This window comes from Mirounga angustirostris, unplaced genomic scaffold, assembly GCF_029215605.1.
Source record: "Mirounga angustirostris isolate CCGP_5_RB_7025 unplaced genomic scaffold, mMirAng1.0.hap1 SCAF_14, whole genome shotgun sequence".
Taxonomy (NCBI): Eukaryota; Metazoa; Chordata; class Mammalia; order Carnivora; family Phocidae; genus Mirounga; species Mirounga angustirostris.
Window position 1 is genome coordinate 66,986,388 of NW_026991722.1, and position 13,405 is coordinate 66,999,792.

Genomic DNA, 13,405 nt, shown 5'->3' on the forward strand with positions numbered 1-13,405 from the left:
TTAAACAGTACATAGATATATAGTTAGAGCAATTTTATAGTGTAAGAAAGCCACTTTAAAATTCTTTTGGTCATGTGACTTTCTCTCTCCTCTAGATGGAAAATCTCAAATGGGAGGTGGAGCAGAAAGAAAGAGAAGTCCAGTCCTTGAGGCAGCAGCTGAACTTGACCGAGCAGCAGAGTAAGAAGGAACTGGATGGAATACAGCAGTTATCACAGGTATGTGCTGTGTAAAGGCCCTGGGGCAGAAAGTCAGAGACCGCACCTCACAAGGTGCTAAGTGCATGACGTGAGTTACCCCAAACCGAATGCTTCCACCAAACCATTTTGCAGGCATTATCCGTTTCAGAAAGAAGGCCAGGTCACACAGCTGAAGGAGGCCAAGCCCTAGCGCTACGTATGCCCTGGGCTGAGCTCTGTGAAATGTATCAGGAATGGGATCTGACACAGCCTAGTCAATGAGGCAGTACATGTGAAAAGTTCACCAGTCTGTGATGCACTTTTCCACAAAGAAACCTGTGTGCGGGTTGACCACTTGCGCAAAGGATCAGAGAGAGAGAGCTCTCGCCAGGATTCCTACTTGTGGATGGCTGGCTTGAGTAACAGGATTGATTTATATTCATTCCTCCTAATGGTGAGGCTTATTCCAGTAGCTGACCTTGGAATGAATTTATGTATGTATGTATGTATAGATTTTATTTATTTATTTGACAGAGAGACAGCGAGAGAGGGAACACAAGCAGGGGGAGTGGGAGAGGGAGAAGCAGGCTTCCCACGGAGCAGGGAGCCCAGTGGGGAGCTTGATCCCAGGACCCTGAGATCATGACCTGAGCCGAAGGCAGATGCTTAACGACTGAGCCACCCAGGCGCCCCTGTAAAAATATATTTTGAAACTAAGTCATCCTACCACCCAAAGATGAGCACAATTAATGTTTTCATGGCCCCTTGTTCTATCCATGTAGTTTTTTTTATTATTGAGATTGTACAGTGTAATTTTTTGTGCTTTTATTTTAATTAATTATTTATTTATTTAAAAGATTTTATTATTTGACAGAGAGAGACACAGCGAGAGAGGGGACACAAGCAGGGGGAGGGGGAGAGGGAGAAGCAGACTCCCCGCAGAGCAGGGAGCCCAACCTGAGGCTCAATCCCAGGACCCCGGGATCATGACCTGAGCCGAAGGCAGACGCTTAACTGACTGAGCCACTCAGGGGCCCCTGACCTTGGAATTTAAATGGATTCTTGGGATCCATTATAGACAGTGGACACGGGAATATTGCTGGTTCCTCGTCAGAGGCTCTGAAATTTGAGTAAGGACGTTGAGGATGTGACTGTAATGGGATGCTGCCCAGCCCAGACCGTGGTGAGGAAATAGGCTGGCATGGCAGCACCACCTACAGCATCATAGAAAAGTTGCTGTTAGTTTCTAGCCCCTTACACTTGTGACATACAAGCTAAGATCTTAGCAGCACAGGCAAGATCCTTTAGTTTATAAAAACGTGTGACTTCCCTTTCTTTAGAACATCAAAGCTGAGTTGGAGATGGTGCAGGACGATCTGTCCCTGACCCAGAAAGATAAATTCATGCTTCAAGCTAAAGTGTCAGAGCTGAAGAACAACATGAAGACTCTGCTCCAGCAAAACCAGCAGCTCAGACTGGACCTGCGGCGTGGCGCAGCGAAGACGGTACTCAGACCCCGCGCCTCCATCAGGTTCCCGGGCCCAAGGCACCCCTGCTGGGCGGGTGGCTGGGGTACTTTCTGGTTACTCAGACAGGAAGTTCTGTGTAACCAACACTGAGCAGCTACTGTGTGCAGTAAAGGATGCTGGAGTCTTGTGCTTGGCAGCAGGCCAAACCCTTTTATCTTGGTGCCTTTTCCAAGAGCTCTTTGCTTCTTTTTATGAATCACGTATCCTTTTGTTGTAATACGCTTTATAAGCCACATGAGGGCTCATTTGCTGGTCTTCACAAGAGCCCCTGGCCTGGTAGGTGAGCCAGCTGGGGCCAGCACTGCCAGATGGGCTTGGGGGCCTGGGGAGACCCGCCCAGACCCTCTGTACCCAGCATTTGTTTCTCTGCTCAGGCCACGTAAATATTCTCCAGGTGCAAAGAAATCCCTCAGACTCAGAGGTTTATTTAGCACTGTTTGGCTATCTGTGGAAAAAGTTTGAAGTTCTAGAAAGGGGAGTTGTAGGAGTTAAAAATTGATGTATTTCTTAGGGAGATGCAGGGTCAAGGCTGTGGTCTTTTGTGGAAAGCCCCCACAGTTCCCATAAGGGTGTTCTCGCTTGTGATTTAGGTCGTCCTCCTGAGTAGCCAGCATTACACTGTTTGTGCATGGTCACGTGCATTAGGAAGACGCTCACCCATTCAGCCAACATTCCCTGAACCCTGTGGCTGTCAGCTCTGCCAGCCTGGAAGCAGGGGGGCATGCCTTCCCCGAGGGCCCATCGTGAGCTAGGATGCCCTCTGGGAGCACTTGTTGTGATGATCGGGGACCGATAAGGGGAAGGTGTGGTTGGTGTCAGCCTCCAAGTGAGAGGGCTCCAACCATGTGCTTTTTAAAAACAGAGAAAGGAACTGAAAGGCGAGGCCAGCTCTTCTGGCCCCGTGACTCCAGTGAAGATCCCTGACTGCCCTGTCCCGGCCTCCCTGCTGGAGGAGCTGCTGAGGCCCCCACCTGCCGTGAGCAAGGAGCCCCTCAAGAACCTCAACAGTTGTCTCCAGCAGCTAAAGTATGAACTGTGTTCTGTGTTCTATCTCACTTGGTCTTTAAAAATAGATTGCATGTTTAACTTGGAAGAATCCTGTTGCCAGCCCTGCGTGCCCCGAAGAGGCTGGGCAGGTCTGTGCTATGTGGGGTCACTCAGGCCCTCAGTCCCTGTCATACGGGAGGACTGCCTGGAGCTAGGTGACCCTTAGGAACCCCACACATAGCTCAGGGTTTTACTCCCAAGAGCCTGAGGCCAGTGTTTGCAGGGCGTGGCCCTGTGGGGACATCTTTTTGACCCTGTGAATGGAGGCCATGTGTAGGCCCTCAGTGCTGTCTCACCCACCTTCTCCCTGAGCACAGGCCCGTGTGTGCAGACCTCTGCACCTGCAGAGGAAACTGCTGAGCCCCATAAATCGTGTGACCCCCCTGGGTGCTGCTTCCCAAATAGACAGGTTCTGTCAGCCACCCGAAGGTGCCGCAGATGAGCAGGCTGCTGTCTGAGTCAGGCTTGTTAGGATCCGTGTTGGAGATGACCAGTTGCCTCTTGGGGAAGTAACAGCGTCGTTTCTGGCTCTCATTTGACTGGCCTGCATTCCTTGCTTCCCCTGTCTGCCCAGGCAGGAGATGGACAGCCTGCAGCGCCAGATGGAGGCACATGCCGTCACCGTGCACGAGTCACTGTCCTCATGGACTCAGGGGGATCCCGCTGCCAGTGCTGCTCCCCTGGGAGATCACGCCAACCCCAGGGGAGATACAGAGCGACACAGTCAGTGCAGGGTCTCCAGAGAGGCGCTTGGAACAGCGGCCGCCGAGCACCCCCACTCCGAGTGCTTGTAACTACCCAAAGGAATAATCTTTTATCAATATTATTTATTTGACTGTTTGCTCTGTGTTTTTCTAAGAGATGAAGTTTAAATTTTGCATCTGCCTTTTCAAGGAGTAAAAGAACTGAACAAGAGCCAAGGATTAGAGAAATCGTAATTTGCAGATCACAACTAGCTTTTCCCCTGAAATGACCAAATGCTAGCAACCTAGTTTAGATCTCAGTGAGTTTTTGAATGTGTCTGAAGGGTTACTTGCGGGAGGAGGTCTCTGTTGAGTGACTGTAGCTGCAGCCCCCTGAGGGTGATGCCAGTCAGTGGCCACCGGTGGAAACGCTGCATGACTGGGTCCCGCTTCTCTCTTTCCAGATTCCGTGAGAGCTTTAGCTCCCTGCAGAAACGAAACTTTATTTGCACCTTTGGTTTTTATTTTCAATAGCTATCTCACCATAGGATGTGTATATAAATACTGAAAATCATAAGCTAATCTTTAAAAAGTGTATTCCATATTATTTAAGAATGACCTGAATTGTCTTTTTATTGATCGCCTTTTGAAAATCTGCTGTCAGAAGTAACGTACATGTAGGATTTAGGGATGTCAGTCAGAAAATTATATTTTAAGAAATATAATTATTTTATTTACTGTACCTTCTAAAACCAAATATTCTTGGAGCGAAAAGGTTTTTTGTTTCAGTTTCACTTTATTTTTGAGAGCCTTGTCCTAAGTGCACACCCCACCCCATCTGACCCTTGACCCTGCACGGCCTCACTCACTTTGGCTGTCCCCTAGGCGGGCCTGGCGGCCATAAGGACACAATCACCATGTGCTGGCCTGACATGGGAGATGGTTGGGGAGGGGTCACAGGAGAGGAGGGGAGAGAGGGACCAGGGCTCCCTGCAGGGCTCTGAGCCAGGTGCAAGGCTTCTCCAGGCCTCCTCCCCCCGCCCCCCCCACCCCACCCCGGGCCCACATGAAAATACGTCCATCAGAGCCTGTGTGGTCATCAGTGGTCATCAGGGGACATGCTGAACTCATTGCGGTGACAGCCTTCAGAAGGTCCCGTAACCTCTCATCTGGAGGGTTTTCTAGAACGGGCAGGTCAGCTGTGTGAGAAGGCAGTGGAGGCCACCCGAGCTCTCCTGTAGGTGAGAGCCTGATTTGGAAGCAGGCTCCGTGAGCGTGGGAGATTTACTTGACTGTCTATGACCCTGGAGGGCTGTAACTTTGTCCCCTACTGGCCAAGAAATCTAAGCTGATAGTGAACTGTTGTCAGAGAAGAGAGGCCCCCGGTGCAGATCTGCTGGTCTGGAGATGAAGTTGGAAGTGTTACTGATCAGGCCAGATATGCTCGTGTCAACTTACTACTTACGTCTCTTTTGTGGAGAAAACGGTTTGATATTTTTAAGCTGTTTGTGTTCTCTTACGCTATTAGAAGGTAAATTGATAAGGTAGCATTAACCACAAAGACGCTTAGTGTTTAAAAAAAATTCCCTAGCAAGTATTGAAACTTCTGAAATATGTAGATCACTTGTACAGGGTTAATCTTGAAATAATACTTGAAGACTTCATTATAAATATATCCTATTTTCATCTTAAGTTGGAAATCGTTTTTGACAAAATTGTTTTTGTACCATTAGAAAAGAAAAATCGTAACTTACATTCTTATTTATTTTGGGTGTTTTATCCTCAGTTTTAATTTTAAAACCAAGACATGACACTCAGCCTCATGCTGTGGCTACTTTCTCACTGCTGCTTATTGGAGGTCTCCCAGTGAAAGCCGGTCACTGTGCATTTTTTATTAGGAAAGGGTAAACGGATTCTGAATAATCCTCAAGTGAAAGCAGATTTCTGTTCCTCACCCTGTTTCCCTCATGTCTTACTTGTGTCTGTGCACCTGCGGGCTTGTGCGGGCCTGCAGTAGCCGCGCCCCCTGCTCTCCTGCTGTCCTGTGCCACCGTCGTGGTCACCCCATCTTTCAGTTCCGTCAACACCAGCCTGCCTCTGGTCTGACCTCCCTGGCTGTCCCCACGCACTGTGATGTTTCTTGTGTGGCCTGCAGCTCCTGACCTGGGGCCCTTTTGTTCAAGCTGACACCACCTTTAGGCTTCTTAACAAGTCACTTGGAAGAGGAAGTTGGACTTTGAAATCACCTGCTTCTGATTTATTGAGGGTTATTATTATTTTTTTAATCTCTAAGGGACTTGATTGGCACTTCTACCTCCCAGGCTACATTCTGCAGTGAGTATCATTTGAAATATTCTGTTTGTGGGCAGAAGTGGGAATTTGGAATTTACTCATGGAAAACAACAGTCCAGTCGATTATTTATAGGAACAGGCTTGCTGTTACAGTATGTTTGTGTATATTATTCACCCTGTGTGATGAATACCGTATTTCTTGTTTCTCTTATGTTCCAAAAAAAAAAGCTTATTGCAGTGTGGTTATCACTGATTTTTCCATGGAACACATTGGATAGATGCCACAGATCTTACGGATTTACATGGTTTTGTTCTACTGTTTGGAAGGTCTAACAGGCAAGGGTTTGATAGGCTTTTTCTCTGGCCTGGGTCCAGGTCATGGGACAGACCTGCTAGGAAGATTCTCATTACACTCTTTCTTAGTTTGAAGACTTTTGTTGGTGTAGGGTTACTTACTGCAGAAGCCACGGCATATAGTCCTACTCCTATGAGTAACTTTTTAAATAGAAATGAAATGTCCTGTGTAAAGATTTCTAGTAGTGAAAGGGACCAGTATATCTGAAAGACAAATGTCCTGGAGCCTTCCTCAAGGACCCCTGTGACGTGTGAGACGTCCTGAGCCTTACGCAAACACGTTCCAGGCAAATCTGATTGTGTGGTGGTCTCAGGTTATAATAGGACCCTTGAAGGTAATGTTGTAGAGGGTCTAGAAAACTGGATGGCTTTAAGTTACTCATTTCTGTTAAAAATTTCCTCATGAAAGGGAGTCCTCCTCAGGTTGGGGCTGTTAGGGAAAAGGTGTCACCATGCCCAACGAATTGTAACTTTAAAAAGCATGTTGATTTTTTATAAATTTAAGTGTGCTGGGGAATTCCTTAAATTTTGTGCAATAAACTATTTTTTGTTAAAGTTTTTCATATTTCATTGGGGGCCTTATTTTAATATATATAGTTTGCCGTATTTGGGAGTAAATTTAATCTTGGGTTGTTATAAACGGTTTAAATATTTGTCTTAAAAGAGCATTTTACTGTTCTGCTAAAAGATTCAGATGGGTGTGAAATCTAACTTGTGCTGCTTTTGACCATAGCAGAAGAATGGCAATGTGTTAGCCATGCCCTTCCCCGTAGCCCACGCTGCACCTGCTGCCACACGCAGGTGGGTACGAAGGAGAGGCGTTCTGCTGAGCGGACCGAGAGACAGGAGGGCAGGTGCCCTTTGGGCTGCGGGCATGTCCCCGAGCATGTCCCTGTCCGGGGTGCTGCGTCCACCACTGGGCCCCACAGACTGTCACGGCTGACGACAGCTGGACCATTAATACTTCTCTGAGTCTCCCGTGTCGTGGCCCAGTTTCCCCTCTTCCATCCATACTCTATTTTCAGAAGAGTTAGCCAGACGTGGAAAGTCTTCCGTTAAGTGTTCTCATTAATGACCAGCATGATAAAACTGTATAGAAAAGAAGTCAGCTGGTGATCACAGAATGTGGTTTTGTGGCGGGATTTATGCGTTACTTTCCTAGGATTCTGCTCTTATCAGCTTCCCTAAACAGGGGTCCGTTAACACACGCTGCACAGCCCAAGTGAAGATTGCTGACTGCTTCTTGTGTGGCCCTGACTCCCTGAAAGGGGGAGGATGCAATCTTTGTTTTCTCTGCAGTAATCAGGAAAGGAAGGATCCTGTGTCCCTGAACTTTTTTCTTTTGCCTGTAAGGTTGCTAAACATTTGCAAGCACCAAACGAAGCATGCTGCACCCTCGGTGGTTGTACGGTGGGTGTTCAGGAGGGGCTGGGCACAGATCGGTGGAAGGTGCAGCGGGAATGTGTGCTGAGGAAAGGACCCAAGACTTACCACTGAGGGGGAGCCTGGTACTTAGAGATCACCAGGTCACTCAGAAATCTCCTACCTCGTGCAGATTATGTGGGAAATGCAAATAGGATTGTTTATGCTGCTACCGTCCGGTTTGATGGATAAACATAGGAGCTGTTGGAAGAACCTCCAAGCCTTTCCTAGATGAGAAGGAATTCTCAGCAATCAGCAACTTCTAAAACCAGAAGCAGCATTTACTGGAATTCTGCTTGCCTTCATGCATGTTCTCACTCAGGACAACGAATGTTGCAGATTCTGGTAAAAAGTATACTTTGGTGATGTCTTTTCCTGGAAACAATGGGAGATACTAAACTGTGTTGGTCTTCCCCTTTTTTTTTCCCACAAGTGTGGGGGTGGGCCCTTCTCGCATCCCAGCTCAACTCCTGGAGCTTGAGACGGCCAAGGGCTCGGGAAACAGCGCCGTGACATCCCTTTGCAACAGCGTGCTTCCCGGCTAGGCTGGAAGTGTGTGGATCACGGCCCCATCTCGGCAGGAGGGCAGTGGCTCCGGGAAGCACCTGGAGGTTCTCATCCACACGGCCTGCAAACCGCAGGAGGAAATGGTCTGCGTGCTTTTCACATATAGTCTGGGTCCAAACTCCACAGAGGGGGGGACGGTAGCCAGCTTAAAGGTATCTCACAGGACACCTCATTTTGTTGTGAGCTTTATTTTTTTTTAAAGATTTATTATTTTTAGGGGCGCCTGGGTGGCTCAGTTGGTTAAGCGACTGTCTTCAGCTCAGGTCATGATCCCTGGAATCCCAGGATCAAGTCCCACATCGGGCTCCCTGCTCCACGGGGAGTCTGCTCCCTCTGACCTTGCCCCCCTCATGCTCTCTCTCTCTCATTCTCTCAAATTGACAGAGAGCAAGAGCACAAGCAGGGGGAGGGGTAAAGGGAGGGGAGAAGCAGACTCCCTGCTGAGCAGGGAGCCTGATGTGGCGCTCGATCCCAGGACCCGGAGATCGTGACCTGAGCTGAAGGCAGACGCTTAACCGACTGAGCCACCCAGGTGTCCCAGAGATTTACTCATTTTAGAGAGAAAGCGGAGGGGACTGGGAGAGAGAATCCCAGGCAGACTGCCCACTGAGTGCGGAGCCTGATGACGACTCGGGGCTCCATCTCATGTCTCTGAGATCATGACCTGAGCCGAAATCAAGAGTCGGACGCTCAACTGACTGAGCCACCCAGGCGCCCATTTGTGAGCTTTAAATGTGCATTTGTAAAGACTTGATGGATATTTCAAAGTGATTTTCCTGGTACTTAAAACGTTGGTGTGTTGAAAGCTGACTGTCTCCTCTTCATCCAGAAAACAGCACTTTCCCTTGACTGGCCTCTCTGTGTTAGTGATAGGCCAGCCCTGCCCACAGCTCCTTCGCCTGTTTGGGGGCCCTCCTGTCTCCAAGGCAGCTGAGAGCCCGGCTCGGCTCTGGAGCCACCCCTGTACCAGCCTCCTCCGCTCTTGTCTGCAGTGTACGTTTGCTTGAGTTCAGAGCACAGTGTGGCTATCACACCGTCTGCAGTCTGGCGCAAATCAACCCCTCCAGCTTCTTAGTCCATTCAGCATTAAGAGTTCTGTGGTAAGCACTGGGCTCGCCACCAGTTACTCCTCCTCCACTGGCTTCTGGCGGAGCCGGCAGGCGCATGCTCTGGGGCAGGAAGCTCAGCGCATTAGAGCCAGTGAAGTGTGTCCCTTGTGGGCCAGAGCCCTGACCGCGGGTCGCATAACCCCCACCATGGCGACAGCATGATGGTGGCCACGTGGCAGCAAATAGGAGCAAGAAATAAACCTGGTTCTCTCAAGCCTCTGGAGACCTGGGGGAATTACTACGACATGATCAGTTGGGGCTCAGGAGCGCCCCATGCCTTGCTGGGACATCTGGCCTGCTTCCTGTGCCTAGTGCCACCCCTGCCTCGCCTTCACGCACAAGACGTGTCTGAGTGCTTGTGGCTGTCACGCACGATGCCAGAGATACGGCTCTCCAGCAGGAAGAAGCCTGGTTTGTGGCCTCTGATGAGTCCTAGGTGTGAATACCCTTCCTGGGCAGAGCTGAAGCTCCCGACATGTCGTCTTTGGAGCTGGGAAGGGGTGTGGGCTTCCCCAGGAGACTCCAGCACATCGCTGACTGTCCCTGAGGGATGTGACCATGAGCAGAAAGCAGACCTAGCTCGACTCCTTCATAAAACCTTCCCTAATCCCCAACCCACTGTGCTCCTTCCCCGTGTACATTTACATATAGGGAACTAAGCTTATGCCATAGAGTTATTTCTGGAGAGTCCCTTCTTTTCCTACTAGATGAGGGGGCATCAGGGGCTGGAGGACAGTACTGTGTATCCCACTCAGCAAGTGAGTTTCGTTGAACAGATGAGCCTTAAAGTCAGTGACTTTGAAGAGATATGTAAAGAAGTACCAGTTGGGGGATTTTCTTCCTTGCTCACTTGGTGTAGAAATGGTGGCAGAACACTTCAAATAGAGCAGATTTATGAATTAGGGATAAATACCTTTATTGAAGACCTCTTAAAATTCAGAAAGATCGTGACAGCCTTGTGTGGAATAACCCTTTGCTAACCTGCACATGCAATTTCCAGGCTCCCCTGCCAGCCAGGCTTCCTTCTGGGCTCCGCTGTGCCCTCTGCGAACGGTCCCAGCTGCTTCCTGCTCTGACTGTCCCTTGTCACTCCCAGACTACCTGGCATGGGCTGCTTCCCTGGCTAGACACCCACCACAAGTAACATCACGTGTGGCTGGACTGCCCATGCTTTCCCTTCTCTTGTTGAAGGGTACTCATGACACGTGAAAACGAGACTTTCTCAGTCGTTGACGGATACCGTCCCTGGCCCTCTCGTGATCTGAGATCAGAAATGGAGTTCGGGATTAGGATAGGAGTTAGACAAACTACAATTAGGAATTAGATCAAACCTGCTCCTGTCAGAGAAAACCATCAGTTCTAAGCTTAATTTCTGTTCATTCGTTGGAAATCCACTTCTACCTCAGTGGTACATTGTGGTCAGTAAGAGGGTTGGCTTCTTAACGTTGGAACTGTTTTTCCTCATGATTATCCCACTCTTACTTCAAATGTAGTCTGCATTAGACAGTGGTGAGGAGGATCCCGCCGTAGGATCCCTATTGGTCGCTGGAGTCCCAGAAGATCCCGTATCAACACTACTGGTTAGGCTGGTAAAGCTGCTTGAAGAGACCCCAAAGTTCAGTGGCTTAAATGAGGGACGTTTCTCTTTCATACAACAGCCCAAGCATAGAAACGGGACCAATTGGGGCAGTTTCGTGGTGCCGTCTATGTCTGGCATAATCTGTGACTTCCACCTGTGGCCTAGGGCAGCGGCTCCAGGCCCCAACTTCCTATGTGCCTTTCCCACACCCTTGGAAGGCATGTTCTGTGCCCTCGTTGAAGGGTGCAGCTCGCCAGCTCCACAGACCACACTGTCTGTTGCCTCTCCGTAGTCCCTGGGCCACAGGATGTGGTTTTTCGCTAGGCAGCAGTATGTTTGTCATTAAAAAGTGGAGGATGGCTGCTGCTGGCCACAGCCTCTGCCCCAATCCACAATCTGGCTGGTCCTCTCCCAACTACTGGGATTCGTGATTACTATACCAAAATCCCTTATGATAGGGGAGGACCCTGCTACCTCCTGAAGGCCCAGGCAGGTAACTTATGCCTCGTAAACTATGAAAACGGTCATAGCAGCTAACAGTTACCACGCCCTTACATAGGGCAGCTGTGTGGCAAGGACTGGCATGTTAATCCTCGCCTCTGAGACAGGGGTGATTATCATCCTCCATTTTACCACTGAGGAAAATGCAGCACAGGGCAACTAGGTAATTCATCCAAAGTTACCCAGCAGGGAGGGGGGCAGACGGTACCAGCCCAGGCAGTCTGGCCCAGAGCCGGGTGCTCTCATCCACGGAATGGCACACGTCTGTGAAAAGGTCAAGAGGCCTTGGGTGACTCCGTTGGTCGAGTGCTGGGCTCTTGATTTCAGCTCAGCTTACGATCTCAGGGTCGTGAGATCCAGCCCTGTGTGGTAGGCTTGGGATTCTCTCTCCCTCTGCCCCTACCCCCGACTCGTGTGCGATCTCTTAAATTAAACATCTTAAAAAAAAAGATTGGGGAGCTGCTGGGGACAGATGTCTGTTTTCAGGATACTTAGTACTTAAAAACAAGAAACGGCAAGATTTCATTCAAGCAAGGCACTCTTCCTTTTTAAATCTACACAAAATTTAGTTAACAAATACTTTTAGCGTCCAGTTTGGTGGGTTCTGGCAACCACCCACCAGTGTGTACCCAAGCAAGACCTGGGGCGTTTCCTTCACAGTGACGGCTCTCTCATGCCCCAGCTAGCCGCCCACTCGGAGGGAGCCTCTGCTCAGACTTCTGTCGCCACGAGCCTTGGCTGTTCTTGAGACTCTTGCAGAGGGAACTGCACAGTGCGCACTTTTTTTTTTTTTTAAAGATTTATTTATTTGAGAGAGAGCACATGAGAGGGGGGAGGGTCAGAGGGAGAAGCAGGCTCCCCGCCGAGCAGGGCGCCCGACGCGGGACTCGATCCGGGACTCCGGGATCATGACCCGAGCCGAAGGCAGTGGCCCAACCGACTGAGCCACCCAGGCGCCCGCACAGTGCGCACTTGTGTGCGGAGGGGTCCTTGCGCTTAGTACGGCTCTCGGATTCAGCCCTGTTATCGCTGAATGTCGGACGCACCAGAGGAGCTTCCGAGGACAGCGCCCCGGCCGGGCGCGTCCCTCTGGGGACGTCCGCCTGCACACCCGAGGCTGCCCGGCCGCGCCGCGGGGCAGGCGCGTGCGCCCAGCCTCGTGGGCAACGGGCTCGCCGTCCCCGGGGTGCGCCGGTCCTCCTCCCGCCGCAGCACCGCACGGGAGGGCCTGACGACCGCACATTCCCACCGGAACGAACAGCCCCGCCGGGTGAAAAGCAGCGCTTCACTGCGGGTTGAGTCTGCATTGCACTCACCCTGATCTACGGGCTCTTCCTTTGGGCCCAGAGCCCTGCCAGCACTGCCCCGTTCAGCGCTTTCACCAAGAACGTCACGTTCCTGCCGCGTTTTTCTTTGTCCCATTTGAAAAGCTGCGAGTTACAGGCGGAGTCACCCTCCACGTCCACGCCTCAGTTCCGGCGAGCACGGGAGCGCTTCCCTCGGGCCCTGCAGTCCCCGGTCGAGCCCTCGCGGGCCCCGGCGCCAACCGCGAGGAACCCCGCAGCCCGGACCCTGCCCACGCGGCGCCGGCGCAGCGGCTCGCACGCGCCCCCACGGCAAGCCCTCCGCGCGCGCAGGGCTGCGGCCGGGGAGGCCGGCGGCGCGGCTCCCGGCGCACGTCTCCCCAGCACGCGCCGCAGCCGCCGGGTCTCCGGCTTGCTTAGGCAGAACCCGTTCCAGCCCGCGCGCCGCCAGGAGCCCTGCTGGGTCCCGGCGAAGCCCGACCCTCCCGAGGACCTTGGCTGCGCCGCCCCGCGAGCAGCCGTTCCCGCCGAGCCCCGGGCCGCCCCCCGGACCTCCCCCATCCCCGGCCGGCTCCGGAGCCCCCTTGCGCAGCACGCCGCGCCCGCGGAAGAGGCCGCCGCCTCAGGACCCCGCGGCTCGAGCTGCCCGCGCCACTGCCCGAAGGCGCGCTCGACCGCCCCGCGCCGCCACGGGCTGGGGCCGCGGCCACGCCCCCCCGCCAGGCCACCGGGCGCGGCGGCGAGCGCCCCGTCCCGCGCGCGCGGTCTCGGCCCCGCACCGGCCTCCCCGGCGTGCGACGCCATCAGGCAGCGGCGCGGGCAGCTCGGGTCGCGGGGTC

At 51.8% G+C, this 13,405-nt stretch overlaps 1 protein-coding gene across 11 annotated transcripts in view; it reads left to right on the top strand.

Moving 5' to 3' along the window:
- The window catches only part of GOLGA3 (golgin A3), a 45,093-nt gene extending 38,454 nt beyond the window's left edge, over positions 1-6,639 (top strand). For all 11 annotated transcript variants that reach the window (XR_010407371.1, XM_064578125.1, XM_064578122.1 and 8 more), the window contains 4 exons: positions 96-218; positions 1,520-1,684; positions 2,571-2,734; positions 3,330-6,639. Coding sequence is in view for 10 of the 11 variants with exons in the window: in XM_064578125.1 (XP_064434195.1) it covers positions 96-218; positions 1,520-1,684; positions 2,571-2,734; positions 3,330-3,549 (672 nt within the window). In the remaining variant the exon portion in view is untranslated. The remainder of the gene's footprint in view (positions 1-95; positions 219-1,519; positions 1,685-2,570; positions 2,735-3,329) is intronic.
- The last annotated feature ends 6,766 nt before the right edge of the window (positions 6,640-13,405 follow it).